Source organism: Phycodurus eques, chromosome 9 (assembly GCF_024500275.1).
Source record: "Phycodurus eques isolate BA_2022a chromosome 9, UOR_Pequ_1.1, whole genome shotgun sequence".
Classification (NCBI taxonomy): Eukaryota; Metazoa; Chordata; class Actinopteri; order Syngnathiformes; family Syngnathidae; genus Phycodurus; species Phycodurus eques.
The window spans coordinates 14,994,656-15,019,599 of NC_084533.1; the positions used below are offsets into that span (position 1 = coordinate 14,994,656).

Consider the following 24,944-nt stretch of genomic DNA (forward strand, 5'->3'; position numbering starts at 1 on the left):
CAGTCATTCACAAGCAAAGATGGGGTGAGGTTCACCTCTTTGTGAACAAGTGCATGAGAAAATAGTCGAACAGTTTAAGGACAATGTTCCTCAACATACAATTACAAGGAATTTAGGGATTTCATTATCTACGGTCCATAAAATCCTCAAAAGGTTCGGAGAATCTGGAGAAATCACTGCATGTAAGGAGCAAGGCCAAAAACCAACATTGAATGCCCATGACTTTCGAGCCCTCAGGCGGCACTGCATCTAAAACCGACATCAATGTGTAAAGGATATCACCACATGGGCTCAGGAACAACCAATGTCAGTAAATACAGTTAGGCGCTACAGCCGTAAGTGCAACTTAAAACTCTATTATGCAAAGCAAAAGCCATTTATCAACAACACCCAGAAACGCCGCCGGCTTCTCTAGGACCGAGCTCATCTAAGATGGACTGATGATTTGCAAAGTGGAAAAGTGTTCTGTGGTCCGATGACTCCACATTTCAAATTGTTTTTGGAAATTGTGGACTTTGTGTCCTCCGGGCCAAAGAGGAAAAGAACCATCCTGACTCTTATGGACGCAAAGTTCAAAAGCCAGCATCTGTGATGGTATGGGGCTGTGTTAATGCCAATGGCATGGGTAACGTACACATCTGTGAAGACACCATTAATGCTGAAAGGTACATACAGGTTTTGGAGAAACATACGCTGCCATCCAAGCAATGTCTTTTTCATGGACGCTCCTGCTTATTTCAGCAAGACAATGCCAAACCACATTCTGCACGTTTTACAACAGAGTGGCTTCGTAGTAAAAGAGTGCGGGTACTAGACTGGCCTGCCTGCAGTCCAGACCTGTCTCCCATTGAAAATGTGTGGCGCGTTATGAAGCATAAAATACGACAATGGAGACCCCGGACGGTTGAACAGGTGAAGCTGTACATCAAGCAAGAATGGGAAAGAATTCCACCTACAAAGCTTCAACAATTAGTGTCCTCAGTTCCCAAACGTTTATTGAATGCTGTTAAAAGAAAAGGTGATGTTAAACAGTGGTAAACATGACCCTGTCCCAGCTTTTTTGGAACGTGTTGCAGCCATAAAATTCTAAGTTAATGATTATTTGCTAAAAACAATCAAGTTTATCAGTTTGAACATTAAATATATTGTCTTTGTCATGTATTCAATTAAATATAGGTTGAACATGATTTGCAAATCGTTGCATTCTGTTTTTATTTATGTTTAACACAACGTCCCAACTTCATCGGAATTGGGGTTGTAAAAAAGATCAAGACAAACCTACGATCACAAATAACGGATGGAAGCCTCAATGTCAATGCGTGAAGCTTAATGTCACCACATATCAACAAGACTTCAAAGCCATCAGCAAAACCATGCAACCAGAAGTTGCATTGATGGTACGAAATATTGTTCATTATAACAATGTTATTACAAATAATACATGCAGAGACGTATTATAAAATGGTTGGTCTTGGTTAGAAATGCACACTTTTAGTTGTATTCTGTGTTAAACAATATTATATGGCCCTCGGAGAAAGGTTCTCGACCCCTGGGCTAGAAGAAGGTTAAAATCATCATTCACACCATTTCACGGCTTTCTCAATCACCCTGCCTGGAAGTGTGAGATGACATAGAAGGGTTTGTTTACTATTGCCACCCAGAAGTACGTATGATGCCATGGTGAAAAGTTCTAATCGTTTAAACTGCTCAATATGAACTTTAGCGGAGAATGGAAGCCAACTGACCTTCTCGTAGAGGTGGACGGGCCTGTGACTGAAGGTGATGCCATTGCAGAAGCTGTTCTTACGAGTGGCGCGACGTAGCTGTCCATCCAGCCTAATATTCTTTCCCTTGGCGAGGGGGTGAAAGCGGGGCGACTCCATACCGACGCGAAGTGGATGTGCGGACCTTCTTTCAAGTCCGCTCTCATTATTGGGTAGGTTGTAATAATGCCTGTTTTCCACTGGACGGGGTTGCAGAGTCGCATCTGAAAATTTAGAGCAAAACAGGGAAAAAAAATGTTTTTTCCACTTTAAAAATACAATTTAACATCAACACATGCGAACAGCATGTTTGTGTTGTGTGACTCTGACAATGTCAAATCATGAAAGTTGGTGACAGGAGCTGCTGGTAAAAGAAGCTAAGAAGCACCCAATAACTCCTGTGCAAGTGGTCCACAGCAGTTGCTTTAGAGCAGTGTTTCCCAACCTTTATTTAACATTTGAAAAATCTCATGGAACACCAACAAGCAGGAATGTCACAAAAAAGTATGAATACTGAAATAATGATGATTTTGTCTCAATGAACTCACAAACTGACCTACTTAATATATGGGCCTGTACACAAATCTGATATGCTCACATGAAGCCATGATTTGTTCTGTTGTATCAATGCCAACACGTGGATACACAAGTTTTCTTGTACATTCTACAGTCTAATGGAAGAGAATTTAATTGTTCTCCCTGTTACTATGCATTGTTGACGCAGATGCATGAACAAAGATATATTTGTAATTTACTGGTTCCTTCTGAATCATTTTAATAAGAACTTCAAACTGTGAGGCCACCTGTCTCATCATATTGACCTGATGCTCTGACAGTCCCTCGAGAAGGTGGAGGGCAGCAAGCTGCTCATCCTGCTTCGAGAGGCGTTGACCCTGCGCTTGAAGGGCTTTGCGCACCAGGTCTGAGTCTGCTGCGTCCATGTTATGGCCAGTTTGTTCTGCCATGAACGGAACAGAGGATAGGACCCAAAAATGCACGACGCCAAAACAAATGGACAGTTTCAAAAAGAGAGATTTAATATACGGGCAGAGGTCGGTACACAGGCAGGCAATCCAATAAAGGCAACAGTATCCAAAAACGTGAGGCAAAAAGGCGAGGTCGATAATCGGAACAGGGTCTAGTCTTACTGTGAGTCTGTGACGTGGAAACAAGGAATGCTGGAACGCGACGACAAGGTACAACGAACTGGCGACTAGAAAGAATGAGACACGAGGTTAAATGCAAGGGGTAATTAGGGTGAACGAGGCACAGGTGGTGAAGATGCTCTCAGGAGCAGTTGTGTACGAGACAGGGGGAAAACAACAACCGGAACACACACCCATGACACAAACACTCAATAGTCCTTTTATTGTCTCCTCATAGTCCAGGAAAAATGCCCACTATTCTTTTATCTTTAATTATGTTGTCATACAAAGCAGTGCCCTAAGACATCACATTATATAGAATTTATCAAGGGTTTACAAATCAAACATGGATGATTTGGGTTAATTTCATATGGAGGCGGCATGGTGCATAACTGGTTAGAGTGTCTGCCTCACAGTTCTGAGGACCTGGGTTCAATCCCCGGCCCCGCCTGTGTGGAGTTCGCATGTTCTCCCCGTGCCTGTGTGAGTTTTCTCCGGGCACTCCGGTTTCTTCCCACATCCCAAAAACACGCATTAATTGGAGACTCTAAATTCCCCGGTCGGTGTGAATGTGAGTGCAAATGGTTGTTTGTTTGTATGTGCCCTGTGATTGGCTGGCAACCAGTTTGGGTGTACCCCGCCTCCTGCCTGATGATAGCTGGGATAGGCTCCAGCACGCCCGTGACCCTAGTGAGGAGAAGCGGCTCAGAAAATGGATGGATGGATGGAATTTCATATGGAATCAAATATACTGTGTAGGGGGAACCTGTACCCCCCTTAACATTGTGCCTGGACCCCCTGTGAACTCACTTCATACAATTACTATGCAGTACTATAGTAGAACAGCAGCATCAGCATCTTATGCACACTAACTACACACTTGCCGCACCACGAAAATAAGCAAGGAGTCACTACACAGAGCACACCTACACTTAGGCTACAAAAACGAAAACCAACAGGTAAGTGAAACACAGATTATTATTAAACTATTATTATAAGGGAAACACAAAAAACGTCAAACATTAAAATGTATACCTAATTACCGCATGTTAGTGGCATGTTGAGAAGTCTGCATCCATTTCGCCTGGTGCTACAATACGTGCTGTAAATATTGAAATTGTGATATTGCTCCGGCGCAAAAGGGGGAACTAACGCATGTTTCAGTTCAGTATTCCTTTGGGATCTTTCAGTACATTTTGCTGTAAACCCCAGCACAAAGTTACCATCTACCTGGCAGAAGCAATCAGAACCAACAAACAATTACGACAAACAACAGTAGCCTATTGTAATAAATGTCATTTATATAGGCCTACTGTGTTGCCGAAATGTTGTGTATTCTTCTCCACTGCTCCTTGTTGCCAAATAGGAATATGTGATACATAGATGTTTAGCTTCAGCTAATTTACAGTCTGCGTCCCTGCATGGTCAGGCTTTAGAACGCAATGAAAGAATTATGTGTGTGCGTGTGCGCGCGTGCGTGCACGTGTCTGTATATGCGTGAGCGTGCGTGCGTGTCTGTGTGTGCATGCATGCCGTACGCGTGTGTTTTCAAAATTGTGCCCCTCTGACAAAACCCCTGCCCCCAACCCCTCCCTCAGTGAAATTGGTCTGGAACCGCCACTGTGTTTGGATGACAAAGGAAGCATTTCATATTCCCTCAAGACTAAAAAATTGTACTGTTCATCCATCTTACATCATGTACCACATGCTATGGTTTGTATAGATCTTCACAGTAAAGGACCTCTTCTTCCTAATTCTTGTCTGAGCACACACTGCTGGATGCAGAAGCGGCCGGCTTGTAAACAACCCTGTGAAAATGTTGCACTGTTGGTAAACAGTCAGTTTTGAGGAAGGCTCTGCGCTCTACTGGGTGCTCCTACGCTTTTGGAGCAACTGTGTGAAATACAAATCAACAGTGGTAAATGCGCTTGGTGAAAACGCTAAAAGAAGCTAAAGAAGGAGATGAATGTACACTCTAGACAATTTTCCCCTAATTAACAACATAACATCACACAGCAAGGGGAATTTGATGATCATTTAATGATGTGACACTGGAAAATATTCCCCTCAAACTGCCTTCAACACTTTCCATTAAAAAACTTTATGCATTTCTCAATTGATTAAAGGAATGTCAGAATCCCAACTGTAAATAATAAATATACAATGCTCAACCAATTTTCAAATAGGATTATATGTATGTAATTTAGATTCTGGCTACCATTTACTGTAGGTCTATTGATAATTTGATGATTACCTTCATGAGTTCATTGAGGAATCAGTGGTGCTGGGAGGCTGCTAATCCTAATAGCACTGTGCAAACTCCTCCACTTTAGTCTGTTTTATTTAGAGGTGGGTTAGACAAAGTCCTTTCTGTTCTTTCGATGTAGTCATTTCTGTTGCACCGCTTACCTTGTTTCATAGTTTTCATACAGTTAGTGGATAGTTTTTCCCCCCCCATGCTTAGTACCAGTATTGTACCTGATGCATTTCTTGAAGTCTCGGCGCCCTTTGCACAATGGTCATTGCACCGGACTATTGCTCTATTAGTCATTCAAACTGCTGCTGTTGATTCTGGCGTCTGTGAACGGTTTTTGAACGAAAGTTCATTTTCATTCAAGCGTGCCAGGTTTTGCTAGGGACTTCCAGGACAAACCCATCTGAACACACTATATACGAGCCTTCAATTGTGAGCAGTTAAAGGCTGCATTTTGCAACTGATTCAGTGCGGCCACGGCCGCCATTCATGGCAGGCACATCGCAGCTGCGTGAGAATGCGAAATGCGTTAAGAGACACTGTGTAAATGGGAGTGAATGTGTTTTTCGGTGGTTCTTTTGTAATACAGTACATAATGTAATTGTAAAAAAATTATTACTAGGAAAATTATTATTTGTATCAGAATACTTTCGTTCAAACTGTACAAACACACTGTCATGATATGGAATTTATTTTGCATTGTAATATAAGAAGAAATAAAATAAAATATTTTGTTAATATAAGTCAGCCAGAGCTGGCAGGAATGCAAAGTTAATGTCCTTTCACCATCGTTCCTGTCATACTGTGTTGCGTGTTTTTGTTTGCACATTAAGGGCAAAATTCCTGTTTTTGTTTTAATTCTTACTTTTGAAAAAAGACAATTCAAACAACATGTTTTCCTCATGTTTTTGAGATTGTAGGTTGAAAGCTGCAGCTGCATAGCTACAAGTGTGGACTGAATGGGTGGCAACAATGGGGAAATGAAATGCCAGTATTTTAAGGGGACGAGTCTGTCACCACTATCCATCCATTTTCCTTGCCGCTTATCCTCACTAGGGTCGCGGGTGTGCTGAAGCCTAACTCAGCTGACTGGGCGAGGGGTGGAGTACACCCTGAACCAGCCAAATACCTAGTGCTAAAAAGGAATCACCTACCCTTCATGTTTTTGGGATATGGGAGGAAAGCAGAGTACCCAGAGAAAACCCATGCAGGCACTGGGAGAAAATGCAAACTCCAAACAGGCAAGGCTGGATTTGAACCCAGGTCCTCAGAACTGTGAGCCAGATGTACTAACCAGTCGTCCAACATGCCGCCGTCAGGAACATATTGAGAAAATAAAACCAAGAAGAACTATAAACGAGTTTTTTTTTTTTAATGACTTGCTCGTTAGCTCCTCTCAGACAGATGGCCAAGGGTTTAGAGAGGATCTCGTAGTCTGTACAGAGAAGCTACACAAGACAACTGTTTTTTTTTTTTTTTAAATCTCTTGTTCCCTTTTTTGGGCTGGAGTGTTAGGATGTCTAACAGGTTGTGAGCTAAAATGTCTCAGTAAGCTTTAAGGGAATTCTAATGTCAGACCATCAATACCAAGAGCCTTGAGGCCCTGTATCTTCTGGAGGGCTGTAAAAATGTCTTGTACACTTAGTGGTAGACTTTACACCGATTTCATGCTGATCGGTTTTAATGTCATAATTCGCCGATCCGATCAATGACGTCATTGATCAGCTCGGCAAAAGTCGCTCCGCGTTGCCTTCGTGCGCAGTATATTTGAATCCAAAAGCTAGTTTATTTTTAGCCTTGTCTCGTGTCTTTTGACGTAGTACCGTAAATATTTGACGGCCAATAAAGTTATTAAAAAAGAAAACATGTCGGCGGTGTGGGAGAGACAACACGTCTGAGACAGACAACACGTAATGCCCGGATCAGACGACAAGACAAAACACGATTGCACTATGTCAGTCAATAAAATATTGTATTCCGATACCACCCCATCCGTTTTTTACGATCATTGGGCTTTATCTTGTCAAATGTGGCCGAATAAACTCGTTACTGTGGCGACAGTCGTCGCCTCATCGGGCAGGAGGCGGGGTACACCCTGAACTGGTTGCCAGCCAATCGCAGGGCACATACAAACAAACAACCATTTGCACTCACATTCACACCTATGGGCAATTTAGAGTCTTCAATCAAACTACCATGCATGTTTTTGGGGTGTGGGTGGAAACCGGAGTGCCCGGAGAAAACCCACGCAGGCACGGGGAGAACATGCAAACAGGCGGGGCCAGGGATTGAACCCGGGTCCCCAGAACTGTGAGGCTGACGCTCTAACCAGTCGTCCACCGTGCCGCCTGAAGTAATTTAATTACACTAAAATAATTTAATTACAGAAAGTTAGCACCCATTATTTCTGTCATGTTGTAATGTTGTTCTGACCTGACTGATTAGAATACACGATCTGACTAGAGCAGTGATTTCCAACCTTTATGGAGCCAAGGAACATATTTTACAATTGAAAAATCTCACGGCACACCAACAAATAAAAATGTCACAAAAAGTGGATACATTAATTACTGTATGTACTTCCTGCCATCTAATAGAAGACTATTCATTGGTTCTGTCTGTCACTATGCCTCAGTGGCATAAATATATGAACAAAGATACATTATTTATGGTAAATATAATTTTTTTTAGCAATTAGACGCATTGCTCCATCTTGTGATTGGATCGGTTATTGTTTTTTTAAACTCGCTGATTGGCCCCAAAATTCCTGATCGTGTAAAGCCTACTTAGTGGGTGCTCTAGCTGTAAACAAGTCTCCTCAGAAACCTAAGGTAATTCTTAGCAGAACTCTACCATCAGCTTTTCACCACAGGGAACTTGAATACTTTTTGGGAGCTGTAACTTGAATACTTTTTGGGAGATGTCGGGTTAAGAAGAGATTTTATGCTGTGTTACTCCAACAAAATGAGCTGAAGGTTCAGTGCTTTTCTTGGTCTGTCTTTCTGTAAAATGCATTTGATTAATAACGTGTTTTTTGGGAAAAATCTTTATCTTCTTCTTTTGGATGATGTACTTAAGTATCCGGCCAAGCAACAATATGAGGAGGGCGTTTATTCTCTTCCATCTCTAGGCTATTGTCTCTGATCACCGTACACCAAGTCATTTATAAGAGCTTTGATGGATTTAATGAGAATGTCATTTTTTTTTTTATTGTGTCTTTGTTGAAAGACCCTGATAGCAAAATTTAGAAGCTTTTCATTATTGTAACTCTTATGATTGCATAATGGCACAAGAAGACAAGATTTAAAGAAATACAGCGGACCATGCAGGCAGTAAATGCTCCTCACCAAACAGTGACTAATTGAGTCTAAACCCACGCATCAGCGGGATGCTCGTAGCAGTAACCACATTGTATTTAGCCTGAGTGGGGGCGATGGAGTGGAACAAGCAGTAAATCAAAGCACCGGGAACTGATAATCACGTTATGTCCTTTTCAGTGTCAGGACACAAAAAGTGAAGGTAGTGAATCTTTTACAATAAACATAAAACTGACGTGCACAATCAGGAGTCGTTGCCTGGCAATCAATTGAGATTGTCCTCCATACCTGAGAGGCAGACCTGTCACTCCTAAGTGAAAAATAAAGACACATTTATCCAGTCAGTTGGAAATAAGAACACGCCTAAGGAGGATAAACAGGACAGAAAATGGAACACAAGATGGGCAGCAAAGGGTATAGTAGTTAGCACACCTGCCGCACAGTTGTGAGATTCAGGGTTCTAATCCCGGCTCTGGCTTTCCTATGTGGAGTTGTGTTTGTTCTCTCCCTGCTTGTGTGGGTTTTCTCGAGGTACTCCATCTTCCTCTAAGCCCCGCCCCACACCGAGCAACGTGACTGAACTGTCACGTAGTGTGCAGGGTTCTCCGATGAGTTTTAATGAGCAGCTGACTATCGGCCATTAGTTTTTCTGCGATTCGAAATTTTGAATTGTAGGTCGTATCACATGAGTTTTCACAACAAAAATTACATTTCCTTGTAGGAAGCAAGATCCAGCCAGCAGCTGCCAAGCCGTAACTATGCAGTATAGTATATGTTTTACAATAGTACTTAACTATATTTATAGTTTCATATGATTTACTGGCTAAAAAGTCTCCAAAATGCAGTCAATCTATGGGGTGATCGTTCCCAACAGCTTCTGAGGGGCCTATCTCACTGGCAGAGACATCACCGAGACTGCCCAGGCTGATCAGTCATGACAACTCTGGGACCTGGGAGGCCAAAATGTTGTTTGCGTTCTCACCAGGAAGATGTCTGGGAGACATCTCTGGACAACGTGATAACCAATTCACCCAGACGTCGCTGATATAGGTCGATATACAGTATATATATTCTTTGATATTCTTCAAGATGCGTCTCACATCCGGCCTGCCACAGGAGCTGTTGAGGCAGTTCTACACAGCGGTCATCGAATCAGTCCTGTGTTCTTCTATCACAGTCTGGTTTGGTGCTGCTACAAAAAAGGACAAACTCCAAATGCAACAGACAATCAAAACTGCTGAACAGAATGTCAGTACCCCCATACCCACCCTTGAGGACTTGCGAGTTGCCAGAACTAAGACAAGAGCATGCAAAATCCTCTTGGACACTCCACATCCTGGTCACCAGCTCTTCCAGCTCCTTCCCTCAGGTAGGCGCTACTGAATAATGCAAACTAAAACCAGCAGACATTCCATCAGCTTCTTCCGTCTTGCCATCAACTTCTTAAACAGCTAACGTATTCCATTGCAACATGCTGCCAATTTTTTGTCTTGAGTTTGTTGTCACATTTCTGTCGGGACAATTATACGTACTCGTGCACTCACTGTGGTAGTCTCGCCACGCTGCACTATTTGCATATCTGTTGTTGACCAATACTGGCCACTCATGCCAGAGTAGCATCTGCTCCATTTGCGCACTGACTGAGTAGTATCTGCACCACTTGCACGCTGACTGAGTAGTATCTGCAACATTTGCACAATTGACATTGTCCCAGATTATCGCACTAGTAGTCACTTTAAACTGCGAACATTCCCTGAAGTCTAGGCGCCCTTTGCACAATCGTCATTGCACAGGACTATTGCTATATTAGTCATTCAAACTGCTCTAATTGCTATCGGACTCTTCATCTTTTTGCACAATTTTCAAAAACTAAATAAATGAAATTGTACCGGGATTACCAGATTACTAGCAACCTTTTATTGCTCAGCGACTGTTTTTCTCAATGTCTTTATGTCTCAAAAGTGTTCTCTGTCAATTGACTGTCTGTTATCGTACTAGAGCAGTTCCAACTACCGGAGAGAAATTCCTTGTGTGTTTTTTTTTGGACATACTTGGAAAAATAAAGATGATTCTGATTCTGATTTAAGGCTGTACCCTCCCTCGCACACAAAGTCATCTGTGAAAATCATCTGGGATTAGCTCCAACTCACCCGTGAGTCGAATGGACGAGCGGTACAGAAAATACATGTGTACATCTCAACATGAGCCAAGGTATATTGCGTGTCACACAGTACCTCAAATTTAAATGCCAAAATCAGCAGACTTCTCCCAGGCAGTAGGTGGCAGTAATTTGCCTTACAACAAAGAAGACATCTTGCTGTCTCTGTGTTTGTCTCATGTGTTTACTTTGTTTAAAAAGCAGGGTTGCTGATGGTGTAGTGGTACTGACTTCGGTGCAGGCAGCGTGGGTTTAGTTCCCATTCAGTGACAGTGTGAATGTGAGTCTGAATGGTTGTCTGTCTCTATATGTGGCGTGTGACTGAATGACAACCAGTTCAGGGTGTAGTCTGCCTTTCGCCTTTCAGGGTGTAGTCTGCCTTTCGCCTTTCAGGGTGTAGTCTGCCTTTTGCCCGAGGTAAACTGGGATAGGAACGCCCTGCGACCCTGAATAGGATAAGCAGTGTAGAGAATGGATGGGTGTTTAAAAGCAGAGTAGCAGACCAAAGACAAAAAGATTTGACAGCATGATTATGACCATCGCGTAGCAATTATTTGCAATGTAGACATCGTTTTATGAGGTGATAATTGACAATAAAGGCTGGTGTTGTTGTTTGCAGCTTCTGGTATTAAGTATTATTGATCCACATGAACATTGGCCATATTATTCATTATACTTGTGTTTATGTAAAAATTAATAATATACTGTGTGAAAATTTGTTGTGTTACCTTGCACTATGACACAGGTGTCAAACTCAAGGCCTGGGGGCCAGATCCGACCCGCAACGTAATTTTATGCGGCCCGTAAAAGCAAATCATGTACGTTGACTTCATGTTGATTGCAAAAATACCAACATTGCATATGTTCTTTTTTAATAACGTTGTAATATTGCAAGCATTTTTTGTTACCATTGCCCCTTTTGAATAATAGCTGACCAATTTCTACTCGCTTCTGATTTCAAAACTATTTATCCATCAATTTGTTGTGTATTCAGTGTGTAATAATATGAGACGATTATACATTTATATGGGTTCACAGTCATAACGGCCGTCTGAGCGAAACCATAACTACGTTGTGGCCAGTGACAAAAATGAGTTTGACACCCCTGCAGTCGATGGACAATTCAAAAGTAGCTGATAGTTATTCTTTGAAATAATATTTTTAAAGTGATGGGAGACCCTCCGAATGTTCTGAAATCTTTTTTGATAGTCCTATTGTGCTACAGTGGTGGTATATGTGGATGTAACTCACCTAGCCATATAGGTGATGGCATGTTGTTGCTCTTAAAGAGGAAGGAAATGCAAAAATAATTTTGCTAAGAATATGTTGTATGTGCCCCCACTAGTCCAAATACGGTATAGTGATTAATACTGCACTCGTCGAATAAGAATTACACAGATAAATTCATCAAGTTTCACCGATCCGGGGGGCAGCCATGTTTGGCAATATCGCCCTCTGCTGTCCACTGAAATTTACTTCACAAGTGCCCTCATGCTTCCATTGCGAACGTCATGTGACCAATCCCGTAAATCAGGATATCGGGTTCCCCGTCTATGCTGCGTTAACAAGCAGAACTGCGGGTTGATTACATGATGGTTTGAACCCAAACTTGCGAGAATATTGTTCAAAGACAAACCATCACAGCAAACTAGCCATCCATCCATCTTCAATACTGCTAGTCATCACTGGGGTTGCTCGTGAGTGAGCTAGAGCCTATCCCAGCTGACTTTGGTGGGGTACACCCTGGACTGGTCGCCATCCATCCATCCATCCATTTTCTGAGCCGCTTCTCCTCACTAGGGTCACGGGCGTGCTGGAGCCTATCCCAGCTATCATCGGGACACCCTGAACTGGTCCAGCCAATCGCAGGGCACATACAAACAAACAACCATTTGCACTCACATGCACACCTACGGGCAATTTAGAGTTGTCAATCAACTTACCATGCATGTTTTTGGGATGTGGGAGGAAACCGGAGTGCCCGGAAAAAAACACGCAGGCACGGGGAGAACATGCAAACATGCGGGGATTGAAGCACAGAACTGCGAGGCAGACGCTCTAACCAGTCGCCCACCGTGCCGCGACTGGTTGCCAGTCAATTGCAAATCACATAGACAAATCATCATTCATATTTCCATTTAAGATTAAGGGTTTTCGACCATACATTCCGCCACTGTGTCCATAATATACATAAAAACATTTAGATAATGCCTGGTGATATAGGATACCTTGTGGTCATCTAAAACCATGTATTTCTAGTTTATCATTATCATTCGAGTGGTACTACTAGAATTGAACAAATGCACAAAACAAGTAGTTACAAATGAGCTTGTTCCATCGTTAAGGTGGTCAAGGTGGTGTTCAAATGACCACAGTGAGCAGGTGACCCTCAGTCGCGGGTAAGAAACGCTAAAATTGGATTCTTGGTTTAGTGTTTACGTGCGACATATTATTCAAAAGGTTAAAGTAAAGACAGCTGCATAATCTCCACTAGAATCACGCTCAGATCACGCGTGATGCGCATCTCCTTTCCAAAAGCTGAGCGAGCTCAAGTGGAGGAAATGGCACAAAAACCACTGGCTCGCACAGTCACACACATTCTCCAAAATGCAATCATCATCACATGCCTCACCTATTAACGGTTTCGGTGTCGTATTGCCCATTATGTCCACAAATCCCGCGCACTGGCTGTCAAATTAATCCAAATTATTATTGCACTCCTCGTCTGCACATCCATGTGTACAGTCGCTCTCTCTCTCTCACTCTCGCTCTCTCGCTCTCTCTCTCTCTCTCTCTCTCTCTCTCTCTCTCTCTCTCTCTCTCTTTCTCTCTTTCTGTCTCTCCAATGGTGATGAGAATCTACGTTGATCTCGATCAAAACCGCCACTGTGTGCGTTCTGAGCGTGAGCCCGAGCGCGGACGTGAGGCAGACAGACACCTCCGACCAGCGCGCAAAAGGCCCCTCCTCTCTTTAGAGGAACGTCTCCTGCACAGTCAGCACCAATTTAAAGACGCAGCAACCAGGAACAGTCCCGAGTGAAAGAAAAGAAAGGGGGGGGGGGGGGGGGGGGAGAAAGAAAGAAAGAATAAAAAGCAACACTCAAAGCTTTAGACTCGCTCAGAGGTGGTGATAATGCTCAGATGATGCTTTCCTGGAGAGGGGCGGTGTTCAAAATGGGGCAGCCTGGCCATACTGTTGAAGGGTTACCTTAGTGCAGTAGTTCTCAAACTTGTTGCACATTAGTAAATTTGCTCTTCAAGTATCGCCAAAATGACCAAAACAGTAGCGTAGTAGGCCCGAGTGTTCTTCTAAAACAAGGCCGAGGTTTTATTCTCAAAAAGTGTATTTATTATATTGTCAGTTACTGTAACATTATTCACAGTTTCAAGGTCAATACTGAACTTAAAAATAGGGAAATAAAAAACTGTATTGCTCATACAAGTTAAATCAATATTGTACTTAAATAAATGTTTGAAAACAAACAGTTGTAAAACAGTAAATGTATGTGTATTTTACTTAAAAGTTAAAGACAACTGAACTGTATGTAACAAATGTACTATAATGGATTAAAAACAAAGTTTAAACCAGTGTAAGATTATGCACAGCTTGAAAATTTTGAAATAAGATAAAGATTAAAGATGTTGAAAGAGGCAACTGTGTTTTGCCCACCTGTTCCACTAATTCTCTCCTTTAATTTTTACTTGGTCACCGTTTATTGATTTTTTTTTTGTCATTTACTGTTTGTTGTGCGTCCTGCAAACCCAGTTTGGGCTGTTTTTAGCATTTTTGGCCATAACATTTTTGGCGGCCTACATCAACACTTGTTGTGTGCGGCTCCACCAGCAGCCTATTTACAAGTCTGTTACTTTCTTTTCTTTTAATTTTACACTTTCCACCCTTTTTGCGTTGTGCTGGGCCGTTTGCACTATTGCAGTCTTTTTGCTGTGGTACCGTATTTTATTGAGCGAAAAACATTGCCGCTTATTGGACTTTCGCTATTTGTCTACAATAATACAACCGCAAGGCGCTTCGCAACACCCATTCGGGGAAGAATGCATCCCAAAAGAGATAAAGAGGGAAGAGAGCCAGCTCTTGAAGTAAAGTGACGCAAGATAGAGAACTAAATGGGACAGGGGAATTGAATCATTGCTTCTGTATGTGTGTTACTTGCCAAGAGATGAACTATCGGCTGTTACTAAATCGCAGTTGTTTGTTTACATTCAAACTCAGCTTGTAGCAAACATGACTGATTGTGGCATTACAAAATTTTTTGGTCTTATATTTTTCACGTACATCACTTTGTTACAGATGTGGTTGTTGTTAAAGAGCTCCAGAAACAGAGTTGAGATTTCATTACAGGAAGTGCTTCTTTCATGTACAACTAGATGAAACCCGCATGCCACACTTTGAGAATCACTGCCTTAGAGCCCTAAATCACTGGCCTTGAGTAAGTTGAGTATTTGCTGGTTGGGAAGATGTCTGAAAGGAGTCGTGCTGAAATCGAACATCTTCTTCCAATTTGTTTTGCAAATCGAACATTTTCAATGTCAGCGAAGACTTACTCCTTTTCCTTTTTCTTTTGGAGACTTCAAAAGGTCTTGGAGACATCTCGGAGAAACTAATTCTGTCTGTGACAGGAGAGACATCTCCGCGAGGTCTCTGGGTTATCTCCCAGACCTGTGACCAAGAAGGCTGAGGAGACATCGTGGAGACTTATCCGCTACTTCGCGGCTACGTCTCGGTGACAAAGCTTGACCCACTTTTGTTGCAAAGTCGTGATCCACTTTTGACTGTAGGCTACATCAAACTTATTTGAAAGAATAATATATACATGTGGGGTCAGTGGCTATTTTTTTAACAAAACATTTTCTTTATTCTTCCTAACTTCTAAAGCGTGAGACAGCGACAATTCCTGTACCTAATATGTTCCATGTGGGAACTTGGTACACCTCTGTGCTGTAGCGTCCATCCATCCATTTTCTGTAGCGCTTATCCTCACAAAGGTCGCGGCCGTGCTGGAGCTCATCCCAGCTGTCTTCAGACGAGAGGCGGGGTACACCCTGAACTGGTCGCCAGCCAATCGCAGGGTACGTATAAACAAACAACCATTCGCACTCACTTTCACACCTACGGGCAATTTAGAGTCTTCAATCAAGCTACCACGCATGTTTTGCGGATATGGGAGGAAACTGGAGTGCTTGGAGAAAACCCACAAAGGCACGGGGAGAACATGCATACTTCACACACAGGCGAGGCCGGCATTTGAACCCCGGTCCTCAGAACTGTGAGGCAGATGTGCTAACCAGTCGGTCACCATGCCGCCTGTGCTGTAGCAAAAAAGTCAAAGTAAGAATACATGTAATTTCTTCACTGTCACCTGTTGAGAATCACTGCACTAGACCACGTGACTGAGAGCCCATGTGACAAAGAGACCACATGACTTAGCTGGACTATACAGTATCAAGGCACCTTCGTCCTTATGTCGCGAAGAAGTCATGGAGACATAGCGGGGCTACTTCGTCGCTCTGGTGAGAGTGAGAGCAAAATTTTGGTTTTCCGAGTTGCCAAGGTCAGTTCGTTTTTTTCGGAGGATTTGCTAAATTGATATTGAATTGTTAGAGTGTCTGCCTCACAGTTCTGAGGACTGGGGTTCAATCCCCGGCCCCGCCTGTGTGGAGTTTGCATGTTCTCCCCGTGCCTGCGTGGATTTTCTCCAGGCACTCCGGTGTCCTCCCACATCCCAAAAACATGCATGGTAGGTTAATTGAGGACTCTAAATTGCCCGTAGGTGTGAATGTGAATGCGAATGGTTGTTTGTTTGTAAGTGCCCTGAGATTGGCTGGCAACCAGTTCAGGGTGTACCCCGCCTCTCGTCTGAAGATAGCTGGGATGAGCTCCAGCACTCCCACGACCCTAGTGAGGAGAAGTGCCTCTGAAAATGGATGGATGGATGGATGATATTGAATTGAGGGGCATTGCAATGCATTGATGAATCGATATTTTTACCCACCCCAATGGATTTGTACAAATACAGTCATCTCAAATAAAGCCCTGGTACTCTCTGCAGTTGAGTAACGAACCACGCCACTGTAATGGGAACAAAGTATGCCATGAAGAGGCATTTCTTCATTACCTACACTGTTCAGGGTCATGGGGTAGCAGGTTCTATCATGAGTCGATCACAGGATAATATTGAATGGAGCATTGTCCAGTAATTGAGCCCAGATGCAATGTATGAAAGGCTGCCACTGTGCTACAAATAACTTTTGAACATACTCATAATGTTAGCAAATAGGCATTTGGTGCTGTCTGATCTCCACTGAGTCCTTCTGATACGTCGAAGTTGTATGGGATTCTGTCAAACTGCCCTGAATCCAGGGATTCCCAACAAATGGGATGCTTTAAGTTATGGAGATCCCACAGCAGTGATCACGTTCATATGTCGTACCAAATGAAAGACGGCACACTTCTGTTAAACGTCTGTGCGATCATTTGAGGAAATTCCCATTTTCGCCTTCCCATGGCCTTGAGTGCTGGACTTTTCTCAAGCTGTTTCCTGTCTTCTGGACCACACTACTCTCAGAAGACTGACTCAGACCATCAGTGAAGGGAGGGTCTGGACATTTAATTTCCCCTACAACAAGTATAATCTTGTAGAGTTCATTGTCAAAATCTGCAAATCTTTTGATCTTATTGGGGAAAATGTTGTTTTCCATTGCACATATGCAGTATATTTATACTTGCACAATGAAGGAAAAGCCCTGTCAGTTTCAGTTGACGCCAACATGGTCACAGTGGTCTTATTCTCCTCGAGGACAAACACGACCTGTAAGAAATGCCATTTGGGTAAAGGCAACTTGAATCTAAATATATCTCAAAAACAAAAGCATTTGTTTCTACCTCGTCAGCGCTGTTTGTTTTAGCAGGATATGGTGGCTCCTTATATGAACCTTTGCTTGAATGGTGTTTGGGTCGAAGCGGAGCAGAACTGGAATCTCCCAGCCCCCACGCCCTGGTCACAGCATCAGATGGAAAAAGGAGCTGTTACGGCAAAGGGGATCAACACAGGAAGTGAATATGGAGCCTGCAATGGGCTCTGCAATCAAGCCTTGTCTGTAAACACTGCAGAGCCACAGAAACAAGTGCTGATTCCCATGATGCTTCACTCCCTCAGCACATACACACAAGTGTTGATGAGAATGTAATGACTGCTGTGTTGCTCTGACTCCAACCACATGGATTAAATAGTCGTCTACGAGACTGTTGAATGCTGAAAATATGTTGACATTAGTGAAAATATGTCAATGTTAGTGGTGAGAAAGTGTGCGTGTTTGAGTGTGATAACTTGTGTTTTCCTAAGTGGTTCTGTGCCAGACGATCAGTAAAACAGGCCTACATTCAAAGAGTCTTGTAAAATTCCAACTCACAGAGCACACATATGGCAATCCAAAGCTAACAATTTTGTTTCTCACACTGAACGGAGATAGGGTGAGAGGCTCGGTCATTCAGGAGGGGCTCAGAGTCGAGCTGCTGCTCCTCTGCATCGGGAGGAGCCATATGAGGTGGCTCAGAATAAGGATTCCCCCTGGATGCCTCCTGGTGAGATGTCCAGGCACGTCCCACCGGGAGGAGGCCCCGGGAAAGACCCAGGACACGCTGGGGATATTACGTCTCTTGGGTGGCCTGAGAATGCCTTAGGATCCCCAAGGAAGAGCTGGACGAAGGGACTGGGAGAGGGAAGTCTGGGCTTCCTTGTGAAGCTGCTGCACCCCACGACCGGACCCCGGATAAGCGGAAGAAAATGAATGGATACATGGATGGATGTATGGTTGAATCCATGGAACGATGGATGATGTCAAGCGAGCACATCAGTATAATATAGTTGGGAACTGAACACAACCCATTCACTAGGTTGATTAATTTTAAGGAAGTCATACAAGTCGGATTTATGGAAGTATTTAATGATTTACTGGGGTGTTCGGAACCTCCAAGTTTTCATGAGATGTGTCTAAAAGCGTGTTGTTACTAACTTAACATGACCCCCACGACTGAAATACAGTGAGAGCAATCAGGCATTCAAAAAGAAAAGAGGAACAATCCTTCATTAGTCCCACAGGAAATTCAACAAGGTTCCATCTGAACATCCTGTGTGCTTATAGAGCTTAGTTAGAAAAACTTAGAGAAGAGTGATTTTCTGGTTCTGGAATACAGAACTGCAGCAAGGCTTTTCTTCAATGTTGTTTTAGGCCTCTGTGTCAGTGGGAGATGTGCTAAAAATGGCCCATCAATGCATTTAAACCAGATGCATGGACGGTGCTCTTCCTCCATCTGTTCTATTGTCTCAGTGTTCTGCAAGCTGAGGAGCGGATGCACCACTGATGGAGAAGCAGGAAATACTCTCAGTCTAGCTTGAACAACACAGTCACCTTCTTCTTCTAACATTGTGCACAGTGGCTGCAGATGCAAGTACAAAATCTAAATTCATCCATAGACGTTCATGACATTTTTTTCTGTGTACACAGAAAGCTGTAGATAATTACAAGCAATGAAATACCATCTCAAATAAAGTAAATGACAACTTAATATAATGTGTTTAAAATGAGGATCACAAGCTTAACTAAACTTGATTCCACCTGTTATTTGTTTAACTGTATAAATTAAATGCATAAATAATACAAACTTATACAGTACATATATTTTTCTAAATAATAATATACAATAATAAGACATGAATATATGCTGGTAAACATTTAAAAAATGTCATTATAATTTGAGAATATTTTAAAAATATTATTGATAAAACTATCTATAAAGTTATTAAAATACTCTCAATTTTGTTTGGTCTACTCAGGAAATCAAGAGGACATTTCGCAATTAGAATAACATTGCTTCCCAACAGGTCAAATTTTTTTTTTTTGCACTCCAAAGTGCTTACACAGCGGCATGCTTAATGCAGCGGAAATTACCCGAATCTGCTGTTGTCACTAATCGCAGTACTGAGTGGTTTCTAGTCTCCTGGCAAAAGAACCGGAAAATCCTGCACATGTCAAGCTTTGTCTTTAACATGACTCCCCATAATGGGCAACACACAACCCAGAAAAAAACTCTTCTGGTGAAACATTAACATTTATAAGGTTACGCTCTGCATTTTTTATCACCATTTCAAAACAGATAAAAATACTCTGCCCTGTAAAGACAGGAGGAAAATGAAGCCAAATTAAGTGAGGTGGATACATGCTTTATGCTGACGTTGTTATACCAAAAGCATCATTCATGTTTTGTGGTCCCAACATTAAAAAAGATGGATGCCTTGAGGTTTATCTGCAGCATTTCAATTTTAGCACCGTCATAAAATATCTTAAGCCATATACTGTATGTTGGGAACACGATGAATACTTGACGTATGAAACAACATAGTTAAGAAGCTCCCAAATAGGCATGTTAACATCATTAGAATTTATGACACGAAGGGAACGACTTCGCAAGCTATTCGAAGCTTGACAGAATTTTGCCCCCCGGCTCTGAAATGCTAACTTCCAAATGGCTTCACTTTAAGTTTCTTGAGGGGAAACCAATCCAAAATCTCATTAAGGAAACTTGAGTAGTTTGGGGAAATTGCTGAGGAGAGCAATTCAAAACCTTTCAACTTCCAGTTGAATCTATAACCCCTTTTCCAGCAAAAAAACAAACAACAAAACACAGGAAAAATTAGTTTCAGGTACATTAGTTCTTAGGACAAAATGTTTCTGTGGCCCATTGTTGTTTTGCATTCCCAGAGCAGCCCAAGTTTCTAGAACATTGACTACTACTATACTGCTACTAAAATGTAGGTGGTGTAGAAAAAAAAATTCAAAGTTATCCAAAACCATCCATCCATCCATTAATTTTCTGAGCCGCTTCTCCTCACTAGCGTCGCAGGCGTGCTGGAGCCTATCCCAGCTGTCATCGGACAGGAGGCGGGGTACACCCTGAACTGGTTGCCAGCCAATCGCAGAGCACATACAAACAAACAACCATTCGCACTCACAGTCACACCTACGGGCAATTTAGAGTCTCCAATTTATGCATGTTTTTGGGATGTGGGAGGAAACCGGAGTGCCCGGAGAAAACCCACGTAGGCACGGGGAGAACATGCAAACTCCTCACAGTCGGGGCCGGGGATTGAACCCGGGACCTCAGAACTGTGAGGCTGACGCTCTAACCAGTCGTCCACCGTGATGCCTATCCAAAACCAATTACATAATTAAAACAACAATGCAAATATAAGTTTTGATTGATAATAAATTACACCAATTTTCACGAGCTATGTCACGAGCTAACAGGCTTCCAGGGCTCCTCTCAGCCGACAGAGGGGCGGCGAGCTCGTCCGCAGTGTCACCTCCTCGCTAAGGCATTTCAATAGCAACACTGAGCTGTTCTGTAAATTTTGGCATCCAAGGCATGTTTGGCCTTTTTTTGTGGTAGGCATAGCTAGCGAGCTAACTGCATGCTATTGTTTGTAGAAATGGGTCAAGTAATTCTAACTAATTCTAACTTGTAATTGCGCATGCCCAAGCCAAAGTGTGTCACTGAACACCGTTTTATTCATGCCCCAAAAAAATTGGAAAACTGAAATGGTTAGAAAAACAGTTATGTGTACAATTCAATGCTACATAGATCTTTAGGGTCTTTTTAGGGTCTCTCAGGGTCTTTAAGCCGCATTAGGCAGGAATGCTGGGATAGATCAGACACTCATTTTGCTGATTTTGTTCATTGTGAAGTATGAACATAAACAAAAATTCCTTCTGTTGGACTCCAAAACTTCAGTCTGCACCAACAACAGCGCCTGAATCTTATAGTCTGTCCACATCTGTGGTAGCTTTTTGTCTCAGTCTCATAGCATGATGCAAAAAAAATTCACATCAAAACAGTAGTGAGAACAAGAACAGCTGTAGACTTTTCGAAAAGTGGCGACTGAAAAATAAATGCTGCAGTCATCCAATCGGAATTATCCGCATCACTAAAATCAAATGTTCATGGGCCTCTAGAAAGTGCTGCTCCCCCAGCAGGGTTTTTTCTTGTACCTGAATGTTTTATGTTTTTTTTTTTTTTTAACTTTCTGAAGTGTTCCTGGGATGTGAATACACAAAGGTCTTAATTCCAGGGAAAAGTCACTGGGGTGAAAAAAAGCTTCATGCTTTGGTTTCTCCTCTTTTATGTCTAAAATGTTCTTTTATACTGGGTGATTTTAGCTCTTTTGAATATTTCTGTTTTTAGTTAAAGGTGACGCAAAGGTTATTGTTTTAATAATTTATAGGCCTCCAAGATGCAATAGAAAATTTATGGAGGACTTTATGGAGTTAGTTTTTTTTGTCCTGACTCCAACTATTTTGTCATAACGGGAGACTTTAACATTCATGTTGACAATAACATAAAAAACAAATCTAAAGAACTCTCTGCTATACAAGACACATTTGACCTCTCTCAACATATTAAGAGTACAACCCGCACTCAAGGTCACATCTTAGACCTGGTCATCTCTAAGGATGTTGAAATTCTAATTGACATTAAGGATATGGCTATTTCTGACCATTTTTGTGTATTCTTTGAATTCCAGATTCTTCCAAAAGTTCAGACAACCTCTTTGTCTATTAAGAAAAGGTACATAAATGAGAGTACCTCCACTAGGTTTATGGAGACCATAGCTGTGCCAAAAACTGTGAATGCTGAGACAGTTAATGAACTATTTCCTGTGCTACAACTACTTTGTGTGCACAAACTACTATAATAAACTACAACGTGCGCACGAAGTACTACATTGTGCGCACGAACTACCACTTTGTGCTCACGAAATAGTTACAGGGTGTACACGAAGTCCATACTGGACAGGAGGGTAAGGAAATCGAGCGCACGCTCTTTCGAAGTTGGAAGTCGAGGCAGAGTTGCAGTTCCAACAAACACACAAAGAGTAGTCTACTACTCGTTGTAACAAAGAAGCAAACATAGACCCAGTCAAGTAATTGCCTAAATGTAGAATAATAAGATATTGACTAGAACATGATAAGAAAATAAACTTACCCTGAAGTCATCGCATGTGTCTTGTAGTTTCGGGTGCGTCGTTTGTAACAAGTCCGTAAAAGTGCGCTCGATTAGGCTACCCTCCAGTCCAGTACGGAGCTACGGCTTCTTCGTGCGCACGCTGTAACTATTTTGTGCGCACGAAGTAGTAGTTTGTGCATACAAATTAGTAGCTTGTGTGCACAAATTAGTGGCTTGTGCGCACGAATTAGTATTTTTTTTTTACGTCATGTCTGGGGCTCCGTAAAAAAGAAACATGTTCTGACATTTTGTTTTACGTAGTTTGTATTTTTGTTGTTGTTTTGAATGAAAAAGTCGTTTTATTTAGAATATTCACGTATTATTACATGTAGCCTGGCCAACCTCAATAAATGAACTCTTTAGAAAGAACAAATATTTGTGGCCCTTTAAGATTTGTATTTGAGAACCCCTGATCTACACGGTTCACAAAACAATAATGCAAACAGGAGTATTTGTTGAGAAGTAACTATGGCTGACCTTGACCAGAGGGAGCTTTGCGCCCCAATGAGCGCTTGGTGTCGTGAGCTGAAATACCTCTGCTATTATTAACCTTGTGTGGTCACTCGAAAGGAGCTAGGCAAGACATCCGGGCCTGCTTGTGGTAATCACTTGTTCAAAGAAAAATTGCAACGTGTCCCCCTAAATGAGAGAAGTTCAAGAGCAGCCAGCAGCTGTCATGTGCTATATGGACCATTAAGCATCGGCCCATTGAATGGCCAAGCATATACTGTAGCTGGCATCCCTAGATCCCACGTTACATAACTTGTGACTGGCATGGACGAGTGGTAACCTCAATGGAGGTCTTCCTGTTAAATGTTCTGTTTATTCTGTTTACGACCCATTGGACAAATGTGCACCTACCATAGAAGGGAGAAGCAGCAGGTGATCTATGCCTATGCTTTTGAACGCAATTGTTGTGTATCATTGCTTATTACTAGTAGATATAAGTGTAATAAATAAAATACAATGCTGCAACATCATTCATGTCTGACCATCTAAAATCAGATGTTTGTTACACTGGTTAATTTTGAAGTCCTTTAAAGCACATCTAATAATGATAATGGCAGATGTGCTAACCAGTCATCCACCGTGCCTCTAAAAGTATATCATTATTAGGAATGATCATAATAATGAAGATCTTCTTTTCCTTTCGGCTTGTCCCGTTAGGGGTCGCCACCGCGTGTCATCCTTTTCCATGTCAGCCTATCTCCTGCATCCTCCTCTCTAACACCAACTGCCCTCATGTTTTCCCTCACTACATCTATCAACCTTCTCCAAGATCCTTTCCTGGATGCCAAGCTTAACTATCACTTCTTCAACACCCCTGTTTCCTTTACCAACATGTCCATTACAACCTGTACCAATCACGACTCTCTCTCTCTCTCTGTCTGGGATGCTTACAATTAATTCTTCTAGCTTCTACCAGAATTTCTCTTTCACCTCTAGTTTACATCCTACCTCTGTGCCACTAATTAAAAGACTGGAAGAAAGGCTACTAATTGGTGTTTGTTCTCTTGAGCAATGTTTACCAACCTTAATTGAGGCAAGACAAACTGTGTATTTTACATTTAGAAAATGTCACGACGCACCACCAAACAAAAATGTCACAAAAATATTTATAATGACAATTTCCTCTCACTTTACTCACTCAGTGTGAAATCTGGGCCTGTTTAGTTGGTCACAAAATTTTTATTCTGTTGTATTAATGGCAACAGGTGGATCCACAGGTTTAGAAGAGAGTTTTACTGCTCTACAGCAGGGGTACTCCAATGCAAATCTTAAAGGGATTATTATTTGTTTTTATTTTCAGTGTGTCAAAGGGTCCATTTATTGAGGTTGGTCAGACCACATGTGATATTACTGTAAATTAAAAAATAAAAATGTACTTTTCATCCAAACTGACAAGAGAAATAATTAAAATAAAATGTCATTTTCATTTTGACATGAATTAAAATAAATAGTTGAATAAAAGAAAACATGACCTCTGTCATGAATCAAACACAAATTTATCAGGATGGGGGTAAAAAACATTTTTCTTTTTAAAGATGAACCAAGTAACCACAAGAGAGAAGGAAATATGGAAATAAGGAAATAATATCACAATTCAAATGTGTGTCATTGCATTTGTGTGTATGTGTGCGTGTGTATGTGTGTGTGTGTGTGTGCGTGTGCGCGCGTCTGTGTATGTTTGTGTGGTGTCCTAGGAGAGCTAGAATAATGAAACATAA

At 42.0% G+C, this 24,944-nt stretch overlaps 1 protein-coding gene across 4 annotated transcripts in view; it reads right to left on the reverse strand.

Annotated features, from left to right (window-relative positions):
* The window catches only part of neurl1b (neuralized E3 ubiquitin protein ligase 1B), a 51,938-nt gene that overhangs the window by 16,716 nt on the left and 10,278 nt on the right, over positions 1-24,944 (reverse strand). The window contains exons 1-3 of one of the 4 annotated variants that reach the window (XM_061686408.1): positions 13,270-13,637; positions 10,714-11,083; positions 1,746-1,987 (exon numbers count right to left, since the gene is read on the reverse strand). In XM_061686408.1, coding sequence (XP_061542392.1) covers positions 1,746-1,883 — 138 coding nt within the window. In that variant the 5' untranslated portion in view covers positions 1,884-1,987; positions 10,714-11,083; positions 13,270-13,637. Of the gene's footprint in view, positions 1-1,745; positions 1,988-10,713; positions 11,084-13,269; positions 13,638-17,086; positions 17,170-24,944 lie in introns of those variants that run through there. The other 3 variants (XM_061686409.1, XM_061686407.1, XM_061686406.1) reach the window with 3 other exon arrangements.